The sequence below is a fragment of the Myotis brandtii genome, unplaced genomic scaffold, assembly GCF_000412655.1.
Source record: "Myotis brandtii unplaced genomic scaffold, ASM41265v1 scaffold323, whole genome shotgun sequence".
NCBI lineage: Eukaryota > Metazoa > Chordata > Mammalia > Chiroptera > Vespertilionidae > Myotis > Myotis brandtii.
Genome location: NW_005362400.1, coordinates 625,069 through 638,919, shown reverse-complemented (window position 1 = coordinate 638,919; position 13,851 = coordinate 625,069). Strand labels below are relative to the sequence as shown.

Below are 13,851 nucleotides of genomic sequence, written 5' to 3'. Positions count from 1 at the left end.
GTGGGGGTCCCCGCTGGGGTGCCTGGCCAGCTTGGGTGAGGGACTGATGGCTGTTTTCAGTCTGGCCAAGCCCTCCAGCGGGGACCCTCACCCCATGAGGGTCCTTGGACAGCCTGGGTGAGGGGCTGAGGGCTATTTGCAGGCTGGCCAAGCCCCCCAATGGGGACACTCACCCCATGAGGGTGCTTGGCCAGCCTGGGTGAGGGGCTGATAGCTGTTTGCAGGCTGGCCACACCCCCTTCAGGGTAGGGGTCCCCACTGGGGTGCATGTCCAGCCTGGGTGAGGGGCTGAGGGCTGTTTGCAGGCTGGCCACACCCCCTTCAGGTTGGGTGTCCCTGCTGGGGGGTGTGGCCAGCCTGAGTGAGTGGCTGATGGCTGGCTATGGCCCCAGGCAACCCAGGTTCTCAGACCCTCCTTGAGCGGTGGCCACAGGGGCTGGAAGCAGGTATCTGGGATTTATTTATCTTCATAATTGAAAACTTTGTAGCCTTGAGTGGAGCCCACAGCTGGTCAGAGCAGGTGGGAAGCTTGGCTTCCTCCATAGCCAGGGGCAACCCCAGCCTCCTGTTTGCTCCAGGGCCATGGCCGCCATCATGGTGATTGGGTTTATTTGCATACTCTCTCCTGATTGGCTGGTGGGTGTGGCCTGTGGGTGTGGTGGAGGTACAGTCAATTTGCATGTTTATCTTTTATTAGATAAGACTAGCATTACTTTTGTAAAAACATTTTGCTGTAATTGCTCATAGAAACCATTATTTTTTAAATATATTATATTGATTTTACAGAGGATGGGAGAGGAAGAGAGAGAAAAAAATCAGTGATGAGAGAGAGATTGGCTACCTTCTGCATGTCTCACTGGGGATTAAGCCTGCAATCTGGGCATGTGCCCTGACCTGCAATTGAATCATGGCCTCATGGTTCACATGTCAATATTGAACCACTGAGCTACACTGGCTGGGCAGAAACTATTAGTTTAATTTCTCTCTAATGCAGTTTATACTTGTTTTGAACATAGTTTTTTTCTCAAAGGAAGTAGCAATTGTAATGTAGTCATAAACTTGTCATACATTTTTAAATTATATATTTTAAAATATTTGTTACCATAATACAATTTCTGCTTTATAATTATCTCAAAATGCTATTATTAAAAGTAATAGTATTATAAATATATTAAATAAACTAGTACTATACAACCTGTAAATTATAAAATTCAATTAAAAATGATACAAAACCACCTGAGTATACCATGATTTTATACTACTTAGATTTTCCCATAATCTCTTATACAAGTCTTTTTAAAAATCATTGCACTCATTTTTACAGAAGTTTTATTCATTTATCAAAAAAACCATTGTGTTGTTGTAGATCATGTCATATCATGATATCTGCATGCTAATTTAATTAGCTTTCATGAACAATAACTCTACAGTTCCTCAGTTTACTTTGTTTCTATATGCTTGTACTATAGGAGGCTATTCTCTTACTTATCTGTGTGCCAATACACCCAATGGTCATATTACTTTAATGACCTGCTTTCTCACAGATAAACTGCACACCTGCTTCAGGTTATACACACCATGTTAGATATAAAGAAGTTGCTGGGGGGAAAAAAGACCTGTTTCCCAAGTTTGGAGACATACAATCCTCTACTCCATTCTGCTTAGTTTGTCTGTCTGGGCATTCCTTGCAGTAAAGCAGATAGGACAGGTTTGGGGAATCTGGCAACCTGAAGCATATCCTCTACTAATTGTTTAGTATTTTCACATTCATGTTCACACCCACATCCATAAGGAATGGGAGGAAACAGAGGCAGAAGAAACAAGTGCACACTCAGCCGATAATCCCGATTCCAAGTTGCCATGCAGCCATGTCATTCTTCACATAGAAAACTCTTACACGTCTATGGGTTCCTGTTCATATTCAAAATACTGCAAGCATGTGCATTATATAGCATCCCCATATGAAGAATGATATTATAAGTATATTCATAACTCTAGATTAGAAAAAACATATTGAAATACAGGTCTTTAGATTGGAAAATACAAAATTTCTTTATTTACAATTGTATCTAACTATAAAAAATAATGCTCATGAAAGCAGTTAATTAATTGTTAAGGCATTACCTCTCCAGGTAGGGATATATACTATATAGTTTGATGCCTTCATATGTTTATATTAATAACTATAAAATATTTACAAACAAAATTTGCATGAATAAAATAAATGGGATTATACATTGTTCATAAGAGAAATCATGTTTCCACACTTGTGCAGTACTATCCTCAGAGCATTTTGACATAAATGTAAACAATATATTTGGTCCTGAGCTTTCACAATTTGGCCATAATACCTCTAGATTTATGAATGTTGCTGTTTCTTGGATAGGGAGAAAGAGGATCAGAAGTTATATCACAACAAAGGGCAAGTAGCAAATGTTAAGTCCAGGAATATCATATATTTTGATTATATGACATTGTTACTTTTATTAAAATGCAGTTTCCCTAGGTATCTGAGGTGTGTGAAAATATCAAGAATGTTGTCTTGCATATTTAGGTGAGCCAAGTCCTCCATCCATACATGGGCAGCCAAGCAGTGGGAAGAGCTTTAAACTCAGTATCACCAAACAGGATGACGGAGGGGCCCCTATTTTGGAATACATTGTGAAGTATAGAAGTGTAAGTACCCCACTTATTGTCATGTTGTACAAAGTGTTTTCAAACTGCATTAAATTTGTACTGAGTTCATAGTGGTATCAGGAGTGAATGTATATTCAATAACAGTGATAAAATGGTACTCATAGGAATTTCAATGACAATTGTTTATTGCTTAAATTCATCATTATCGGTTACAAAACATTTGCTTTTTTTGTTGTTGTTGTTAAACTCTAAGCATAGGCCATCAAAATAACCCCATGACTTTCATCTTGTGATTTTTACATATTTCTGAATTGAGACACCATTTTCCCTGTTTTTTTCTAACAAGTGGCAGAATATTTTCACCCTCCATTCTGGCTGATATGAGTAACTTTAGGCTAAGCCCTCCTCTCAATTCATTATTGTAGAAAAGATTATTAGTAAATCGTACCTTAAATAAATCACGTCAATCAGAATTTAACAAAGAATGACCACACTGAACTTGAGGGAGTAAATATATTTTTAAATTTAATTAGCACAAGCTACTATGAGACTTTGGACAGCTAAGAGCTACTTTGGGACTTTTTATATGTGTAAGGGGTGAAGCTGTCCACTGATTGCCACATGATGAAGTGGTCTGGTGGATTTGCCTCTTTGCCTTTAGACGAAAATTATTCCAAAGGTCACTGAAAGTGATTTCTCCTAACAATCTTGCCATAAATACTGGTGTGTTTGTGTCTACTGTGGAATATATTAAAAATGAAACATTGAAATTAAATTTTGTAAGATGCATTTACTGTTGTTTATGATTATCCTCATAATACAGAGCCAATTTCATATGTATGTTGACTGAACCTTTTTAGTGTATTATATTTTAGTAAATGGTATTTAAAAAATGTCTCTTAATAGTACGTAGATGAATTTTAGATATGTTCCCATAAATTCACAATTGTCTAAATGATAATATTATTGCTTCTACATTCAAACATTCAAGTTTGGAGGGGTAATGAAAAGGGGAATAAGATTTTGAATAGCATCTTCAGTACTTAATTTTAGACAGCACTTTGGTCTTTGAAATTTAAGATGAATACCCTTTTCCAGGACCCTTCTTTGTCTCTGGTTTCATGCTGGAAGTAAGGAACAGCTGTGTATGTCTTTTGGGTCCTTTGGGTACTCTGCTATGGAGGCTACACGAGTCTCCCCCAAAACCACTATGGAAGGCTCACTGGTCTCTCTGTGAATCTGATAGTGGCGTGCTACTCATGCCAAGTTTCTTGCCCATTCTTATTTGCCCATCGGGAAACTTTTTGGAGAGAGTGAATCTTTCTCTAAGGAACACTGGTCCGACCCACATTTATGAACTGAACTAGGGAAGCAGGTCTTCCCTTCCATGCCTATTATTGCACCCGGAAGAATTTATGGTTCAAATACAGCAGGATGGTAAGATTTGTAAGGGAACCTAGTAAAATCCATGGGGAACACTGAAATGCAATGACTAGTAAAAATATGTTTAACATATGCACTTTATTCATAACTTCTACCTGAAGCTAAAATTTATGCTTGACTTCTCCTTTCTAAAGAGTTAGTATTAGAAATAACACATATGTTATATTGAGCTCAACCAAAGTCATTGACTTTAATTGATGGTAGCAAGTACATATCATTTCTCATTTTATCTTTTCTTCAAAGCCTTTAATAGGGGCTTTTATTGATAAAGTCTGCATGTATATTTTAGGAAGGCTGTGACATGTTTTAGCGATGTTTCTATTTCCAGTTACCCAAAAGAAAAGCTCAGAAACTAATAAGAATGTGACTCACCATAGTGTGCATCTTTCTCTAAGTATTTGATAAACTTCAAGAGATAACATTATAGATTTACCTCAAAAAGCCATTGATATCTAATTTTCAGAAAGCGATCAAAATTTTTATACAGATTTTATTCCTAAAATCAACATATACTGTTTATCTGTTAGGAAATATATTTGTATTTTGGGGCTTTAGGTAACAGAAAACATGTCTAGCAGGGACTAAACTCAGAAGATTTTTTCCCTTCATATTAAACAAATTTATGTGCTAGACAATCCAGGCAGGGCTAGGAAAACATCTTAGCAATATAATCAGGCATCTACATAATTTTCCCTGATGTTCTCTCATTCTAAGCATGTTGGCTCTTGTCTCATCTAGATTACCTTGTGTCCCCAAAACCCACATTCAGCATGTGAGGTGAATGGAAAGAACAAAAGGGACAATAGCTTATTTAAGCTGAATTTGTCTTTTCTTTCAGCAATACAGTACAGGTTTTATAAAAACCGTATCCCACAGAATTAAATTATGTCTCATTGAATAGAATTATGTCACCTGATCACAACGTAAATGAAAGGTAGTTATACTGGGGAGTTGGGTCCTATAAATAATGGAGCCTTCCACATTGTTAATGCCATTTTCTTTATTATCCTAATGACTGTCTTTGTCTGCTTGGGCTGCCATAACAAAATGCCACAGGCTGGGTGGCTTAATCAACAGAAATCTATGTTTTCACAATTCTGGAGGATGAGATTCCAAGGTCAGAGTGTCTGCAGGTTTGGTTTCTCATAATGAAAATGATTGGCTGCATTTTTCAAACGTAGGCATAATTTAATGATAATCAAATACTATGTTAATCCTCCCAGAGCTCCTAGGATTTTAACAGGAAACACAATACTTTCTTTTACCTCAATTTTTAAATAAATTATTGTTGAAATGTTTTTTAAAATTAATATATTTTAAAATTACAATTTGCATACCCTATTATATTAGTTTCAGATATTAGTTGCATATATATATATATATATATATGCAAACTCAAAATGGGTTATAGATTTAAATGTAACACCTGAAACCATAAAATTAGAATAAAAAACATAGGCAATAAACTCTTTGACATTACTCTTAGCAATATTTTTTGAATAGGACTTCTCAGGCTAGGGCAGTGGTCCACCAACCGTGGCTCGCAAGCCACATGCGGCTCTTAGGCCCCTTGAGTGTGGCTCTTCCACAAAATACCACGTGCGGGTGCGCATGTACAGTGCAATTGAAACTTCGTGGCCCATGCGCAGAAGTCGCAGGCGGGCCACGGGATATGCAGCGCAGAGGAGGTACATTGTTTTGAGGTACGTTCGCTGAGGTCAACCCCTTCCAACTCTCCCATCCACATTCGTCTATCTGAAACTAGTATACAAGACGAGTGTGGATGGGAGAGTTGGAGGGGTCAACCTCAGCCAATTTTTTTTTGACCTCAGCGAACGTACCTCAATCAGATTGAGGACGTTTTTAGCAAAGGCCAGCTTAGGAGTACCCTAATTAAGTTAATAACAATGTACCTACCTATATAGTTTAAGTTTAAAATATTTGGCTCTCAAAAGAAATTTCAATCGTTGTACTGTTGATATTTGGCTCTGTTGACTAATGAGTTTGCCGACCACTGGGCTAGGGGAATAAAAGAAAAAGTAAACAAATGGAACTATATCAAACCACAGAATTTTTCCACAGCAAAGGAAACCATCAACAAAATAAAAGAGCAACTTCCTGAATAGAAGATAGTCACCAATGATACATCCACTAAGTGGTTAATATTCAAAATATACAGGGAAGTCACAGGTTCACACACATACACACACACACACACACACACACACACACACACACACACACAATTAAAAATGGACAGAGGACCTGAATAGACATTTCTCCAAAGAGGACATACAGAAGGCCAACATATATACTAAAAGATGCTCAATATGTCTTATCGTCAGAGAAATGCAGATTAAAACCACAGTGAGATATCACCTCACACCTTTCAGAATAACTATCATCAATAAATCAACAGAGAAGTGTTGGTGAGGATGTGGAGAAAAGGGAACCCTCGTGCACTGTTGGTGGGAAGGCAGATTGATTCAGCCACTGTGGGAAACAGAGTGAAGTTTCCTCAAAAAGTTAAAAATGGAACTGCCCTATGACTCAGTGATTCCACTGCTGGGTATTTATCTGAAGAAATACAAAACACTAATTCAAAAAGATATGTGCATCCCCACGTTCATTGCAGCAAGATTTACAGCAGCCAAGATGTGGGAGCAGCCCAAGTGCTCATCAATAGACAATCGGATAGAAGCCATGGTACATATATACAGTGGAATATTAGTCAGCCATAAAAATAATGACACTTACCATTTGTGACAGCATAGATAGATCCAGTGGTTATTATGGTAAGGGAACACTGATTTAATAGTAGATGTTCCCACTTTTCTGGCAAGATTTGTGAAAGTAATTTCTCACCCATTTTGTACTGCTAGAAAGTCATTTCTCACTCTGAGGGATTTAAAAATACTTTTATGATTGAACATAAAGTTATATTTTTTCAAATTTTCACAGGCAAACTGAACCTTACAGAATTTGGGTGACTTGGTGCAGATGGGGAATAGGTATCAGAATGTAAGACATTACACTCTAAACACAGTTTTAAAGTAGTAGGGGTTTCTTTGAAATCTGCCTATGGAGGTTATTTCAGTGTGTTGGAGTAGAAAGCATACCATTAAATGATACAGTAATGATAAAGTGAATGGAATGACTGTATTTGCAGGAACAGGAACTAGGCAGTTGAGGTGAGGCAGGAGATCAGTTGAGGGGAAAATATAATTTCCACATATCACAGTTATTTTTCTAACTCACTCCCTTGTCCATCTCCTTCATCCTGCAAACATCATGCTCTGCAGGACCAACTGGAAATTCCATAATTCAATATTATTTTTTATTAATGATTTTGGGAAAATTAATTTTTCCACATTTTCTTTTTTAATGTATTACTTCTTTACATTGAAAAATTACATGTTCAAGAAGATTTGTTGGCTAAACATTTATAGTGGCTTTAGCCTTGATATTTGCAATTGTTAAAAAATAACTACTATTTCCAAATGATTCTTAACCATCTGATCTCTTTATATGACTCAAAGACGCTTTATCTATTAGTTTATCAAAATGCATGAATTCCACAGTGGTATAAAGTACAGATGAATAATTCAAAAAGGTTTTTAGCCATCTGTAATATATTTTTAATTGGATATGAACCAAATGAAGAAAGAAAATAGATAAGAAAACACCTTTATGGCCCTGCCTGAGTGGCTCAGTGGTTGAATGTTGACCTGTGAACCAGGAGATCATGGTTCAATTCCCAGTCAGGGTTCATGCCTGGGTTGCAGGCTTGATCCCCATGTGGGGTGAGCAGAAGGCAGCCAATCAATGATTTGCTCTCATCATTGATGTTTCTATCTCTCTTTCTCTCTCCCATCCTCTCTAAAATCAATAAAATTTTTTAATATAAAACCACTTTTATGATTCTCATTTTATTGTTGTTTTTTTTACCATGCCTGTGCACAACACTTTATGTTTTATAATCTAAGGATAACAAAATTGAAACAATATATTCCTTAATATGAGTGTTGATTTTTAGGAGACACTGAATTAAACTATTTAAACCTGTATTTTACTGGGAAAGGACAAGATTAATAATATCCTAATATAGAGAATGTATAACTGCCTATAGATTATGAATGTGGAAACAGATCCTGTTATCCTGTCGTAGACAGAGCACACAACTTTGTTCAGTACCCATTAAGAAGACAGAATTTATTAGAATAGAATTGGAGTAATATAAAAGCAGAATTAGATGTCTCTCTAGAACCTTTGTGAAAATTAATGTCTCTAACAATAAGTTGGTAAGATTAAAGCATATATGTAGAGAATAAAGACAAACTTATTACTATCATAATGTATATGGGAAAATAAGGTATTTTATGTGCAGAAATTTTACATCCACTTTGTATTATAGTGTCAGTATAACTCTATGTAATTTAGTAAATAGTTTTCAACATGCTTCTATAAGTTTTTCATTGTTTTCTCTCTAATTTGATGATAGGTATGGGATCATAGCTATCGCTTAGTGTTGACACATTACATAAGTTTCCTGAGCTAAGAAAGGCTGAAAGAAAATTGGAAACTTAAAATCAATTGTGAGGAAGGTACTTTAGGGACTATCAACACAGCTGTAGCATATGATTCCACATCTTAATTGACCCTCTTAAGCTATTGGGAGTCAGAGTGTTTGTACTCAATGACCATGAGAAAAGAAAAGTAACTTTGAAAAGAGTATTAAAATAACAGATAAGGATGTGAGGGCGATCTGGCTGCGACATCTGTCACCCCACTGATCGCCAGGGTTGATTTGGCTGATCTAGCTGGCTAGGCGGGTGTCCCCCTCCTCCCTCACCAATAAAAAAAAAACACAAAAAACAAACTCACAAAAAAAGAATAAGTAAACTTGTTTTTGTTGCTGAAAGAAGTTATTTTCTAGCAATGTTTAGATGTGTACATTGAAATTTACGTAAAGCCATCTGATTAAGTTTCAAAATATTTCAAACACTTAATAGCTAGGGACATTAAAGAATCCTAAGCATTTTGGTAATTAATCTTTGCTGCAAGTGAAGAAGATGAGTTTTATTTATCCTATCAAATAAATTATTTGTTCTTTGAACAAATAATTGATTAATGAATCAATGAATAAATAAATTAGTCTATGTTGTACAATTATAAATAGTATTAACCATATTAATAAATATGAGAAATGGTGAAGCCAAGGGAGAAAACTTGCACTGTGTAAATTGGTTTGGGCTGTGAGAACACAGATTATGAATAGGAAAAATTCAGTTTTTTTCTCTAATGAAGTATGTGGGTGGTAGAGACTAGCAAAAGATTTAAGGTCCACTTTATATTTTTTTACATGGAATCAAGGCAATTTGAATCAGTTATGACCATAGGAAAAAGAGTATTGAATTTGAAACTACTAAAAACCTACAAATCTTTCATCTTTCCAAATCACAGTGGAGTGTGTGTGTTTGTGTGTGTGTGTGTGTGTGTGTGTGTGTGTGTGTTACTGCATCATTTTTCTTGTATTCAGAGTAGTACACAGAACTTTTGAGAATTCAGGGGCCTTCTGTAAGGTCACACCGGTAGTGAATATCTGAGCCATGCTACCAGGAAATCCAGGAACTAGGAACTCTCTTACATGGAAACAAAATTCTTAAATCATAACACAGGAGAGTCCCATGAACTTTAACATTCATCTAGTAGTGTGAGCTCACCTCCTCTGTTCTTCTCTCTTTTAATAATGATCCCCTTGTCATTCAAAATGATGTTGACCATTTATCCCATAAGGCTTTGGGGGAAAAAGTTAGTGGAATAAAAGCAATTAAGAAGCCCTCTATAAATAAGAATACCAAGACCCTTTCCACCTGTCCTCTGCTCTCTTCCTATCCCAATGATAATGAATTTTTTCCTATATGCTGACATTTTGTTTTCAGAAAAGAATTATTGAGTGCCCTTGATTGTCATATGGCCCCACTATCTATTATCTGACAAAGTGGATTGCTTAAGATAAGCTATATCAAAGCTAGGTGACCATTTTTCTTTCAGTAGCTGCCCTTCAACATTTAATTGGCTTATTAATAATGGCCCTATTCAGCAAATCATCTCATTAAGATACCTAGGGGAACATTTTGCAACTAGATTGTCTTAAATTGCTCCCTAGGCATTTAAATTCTGTAAATTAGGCACTCTACAAATGGCATAATTGAGATTTTGATGCCTAGGGGAGTATTTGGTAACACCCACTTTAATTTTTTTTCCTATTCCCTAGGAATAGCAATTAGGGGATTAAAAAGCCTCCTTGTCTAATGTTGAATGGGAAATAAAATTGTTTTAAATTGGGGAAAATATTAGAACTTTCTCTGCTCCTTACATCAGTTCAAACTATCTAAAATGATGAGGGGCTTTTAATGTATCATGCTGGGAGCTTCAACAATTAAGAGTTAAATGATGGGTAATTCAGAAGAGATTGTCTATGTGTCTTGTGCTTATCAGGAAGTTTCACCTCAAATGATCAGTTCTCGCCCGGCATGGCTCAGTGGTTGAGCATTAACCTATGGACCAGAAGGTCACAATTCCATTACTGGTCAGGTCACATGCCTGGGTTGTGGGCTTGATCCTTAGTGTGAGGCATGCAGGAGGCAGCCAGTAAATGAATCTCTCTCATCATCGATGTTTCTATCTCTCGCTTCCTTTCCCTTCCTCTCTGAATTATATATATATATATAGGCAGTTCTCAGAAACATTATTTATGGAAGATTACCTAAAGGAAAGGTGGCCTATCCATCCCTCTTTAGAATAAATCCTATCCTGGGTTGACACAGATCTCAGCTGTGGCTTATATTTTTTCACTCTTTCACCCACATCTCCACTCAGATTCAAAGCAAAACTCAACTCTGAACTTCCACAGAAATATTTGCTCTCACCCAGAACTTCACAGTTACATAGAGTTTATTGAATTACGGGGGAGTGGGAAAGTCTGAAGTGGCAGCTCTCCACCTCTTTTCTGTAGCCCTAGTCCTTATCTAACCCTTTGTTCTTCTTGCTCCTCATCCCCACTTCCTGTATCTATGTATATACAATATATAACATATCAAATAATTGTATGCTATATGTATTTTTGTGTTTATATATATGCTATATATTCCTATGTCTATATAATATATTATTTCATCTATTATCTAAAATTACTTTTTGGATGGAAGATTTTTTAAGCTTTTGGTTGTTGGTCAATAGCTATGAATATTTTTTCACTTTTACTTTAAAAAGATGATACAGTCTCAGTTTTTACATCTCCCAGTGGTTGTGCATCCTTCTGAGGCTTTCTAGCATTGTGCTTAATCTTGGATCTAACCCTCTAGGAAGGAATCACATCTTCTTTTCATTAATTAGCTTAGGATGAATGAAAAGAAGAACAGCACTGGACATGAAGTTTATTCTGCTAAGCATATAAGCCAGTCAGAGAAAGACAAATACCATATGATCTCACTTATATGTGGAATCTAATGAGCAAAATAAACTGACGAACAAAATAGAACTAGAGGCAGAGATATGGAGGTCAGAGGGAAGGGGTGTGGGAGGGTCTGGATAAAAGAAGGTAAAAAGATTAGACAAAATACATGACTAGCCCATGGACACAGACAACAGTGTGGTGAAGGCCAGGGGAGGAAGGGAAGGGGCTGGGTGAAGGTGGGAAAGGGCAGGGGGAATGGAGGAAATATGTCATAGTGTCAACAATCTTTATATATAAAAGCCTAAGCGACCAGCCAACTGGCTGACCAGCCAACCAGCCAGCCGGTAGCTCTAACACGCAATGACCACCAGGGGGAAGACACTCAACGCACAGGCATGGAAACATGGAACAGACTGATGAATCTCAGAGGGAAGGGGGGAGGAGGGAGAGCAGGAAGAGATTAACAAAAGATCATGCATACTAGAGGCCTGCGTACAGATTCGTGCACCAGTGGGGTCCCTCGGCCTGGCCCATGGGGATCGGGCTGAAACCAGCACTCCAACATCCCCCAAGGGGTCCCAGGTTGTGAGAGGGTGCAGGCCAGGCCAAGGGATCCCACTGGTGCACAAATCCACGCACCAGACCTCTAGTAAAAAAATAATAGCGCTGGAGTTTATTTCTAATAAGGGCGCCATCTCTTCCTTCTATGGAGACATTCCTGGCTCTTGCACTCTTTGGCCTTTTTGTTACATGCTTCCAAAGTACCCTCTGTTTTTTCAAAGAACTTATTTTTTCTGTTCTGGTTTGTAAACTCCAAGATGAAGGCGTTGCACATATCTTATTCACTATTGTGTTCAGAGGTCTAGAACATACTCTCTAGGGGCTGAAAGAATAATTGATGAAGAAAGGGGATATTGGGGAAAAGGTGGCTGTTTGGTATAGCTGTCCTAAGCATTTCAAATGCACACCTAGGTTCCTTCCTTAACTTTACTAATCATTTAGTGACTTAGGCAAGTTAACATTTCTGGCCCAAATTGTTTCAGTTTTCTAATAGATTTTTCAGGAAGAGCCCATGGACACAGACAACAGTGTGCTGAAGGCTAGGGGAGCGGGCCTCATAACACCTTAAAACACTAAATATTGGACAGTGTCCAGCCTAACAAATTCATATGTTTGTCAGTTTCAGAAAGCAAGGGAAACGCTTCCTGTTAAGATGATAACTTTAAGTACTTATCCGAAGCCCACGGCTTCATTTTAGGAGTGTTAAAATCTTCACGTTTAGAAAAAATAACAAAAACAAGTCCAGACACTTTCCTTTGAATAAAAGTGCATCTAACAAAAAATAATTAGTTAGGAAAAAAATAATAGTACAGTATCAAAACTACAATGTATGCTCATCTTCTTTTGAAGGACACTTTATGTTGATAGTACCACCAATTTAATGCAATCACGAATCGAACCTCCCGAATTTTATTTTAAACAATACATTTTCTGTTTTAAACATAAATGCAAAAACATCGTTATTCCTTATAGCCCCAAAACATTGTAAAATATTAGCTGAACATAAAGTAATGCTTAGCTGAGCTCTAAGGTTAAAAAGATTGAACTATCTATCTATCTCTATGACCAGGCTACAATTTATCTATAATTAGCCCTCTGGGAAATTGAGATTTGCAATTGCAGAGAAAAATTATTAGATACATGACTCCACAGAGAATACTATTTCATTTCCATGTAGTTATTATGGAAATAGTTTTTCCTTAAAAATAGCTGTCATTTATTAAGTAATTAGGAAACCTAAAGTCTTGGAATACGCAATTTAATCGCTTTTTCTCATTGCTCCCTCACGCAAGCCCACAGGGCAGCTGCAGTCATCGTTTCTGTAATAGAGAAAGGGAAACAGGGCAGAGAGGTTGAGGAAGTTGCCTGTGTCTAAATGGTTAACAGCATGGCTGAATGTTCACAGTATTTAAGATAGTTTCATTCATAAAAAATATGTTGATTAATTTTTCTATGTTAATTGCAGTCACAGTATTTTTTTTAATAAAATGTAATTCAAATATATGGTTTAAAACATTTATTTTAGAAAAGAGATAGGATTTAAGTGTAGAATTCAAGAATGGGAAAACATTTTTTTATTTTTATGCTAATAACCTCTTTAAAATAATAATTTTCTTACATGTTGTTTCATTATAAATCTAAAATATTATAGTAATAAAAATGCTTGTGGTAATTTAAATCTATAAAAATACTCAAACTTAATTTCCAAGTCATTTTATTACCACCACCCCCCCCCCCCCCCCCCCCCCCCC

General features: G+C 36.8%; 1 protein-coding gene across 2 annotated transcripts in view; it reads left to right on the top strand.

Annotated features, from left to right (window-relative positions):
* NCAM2 (neural cell adhesion molecule 2) overlaps positions 1-13,851 on the top strand; it is a 421,975-nt gene that overhangs the window by 373,692 nt on the left and 34,432 nt on the right. For both annotated transcript variants that reach the window (XM_005870732.2, XM_005870733.2), the window contains exon 14: positions 2,555-2,676. In XM_005870732.2, coding sequence (XP_005870794.1) covers positions 2,555-2,676 — 122 coding nt within the window. The remainder of the gene's footprint in view (positions 1-2,554; positions 2,677-13,851) is intronic.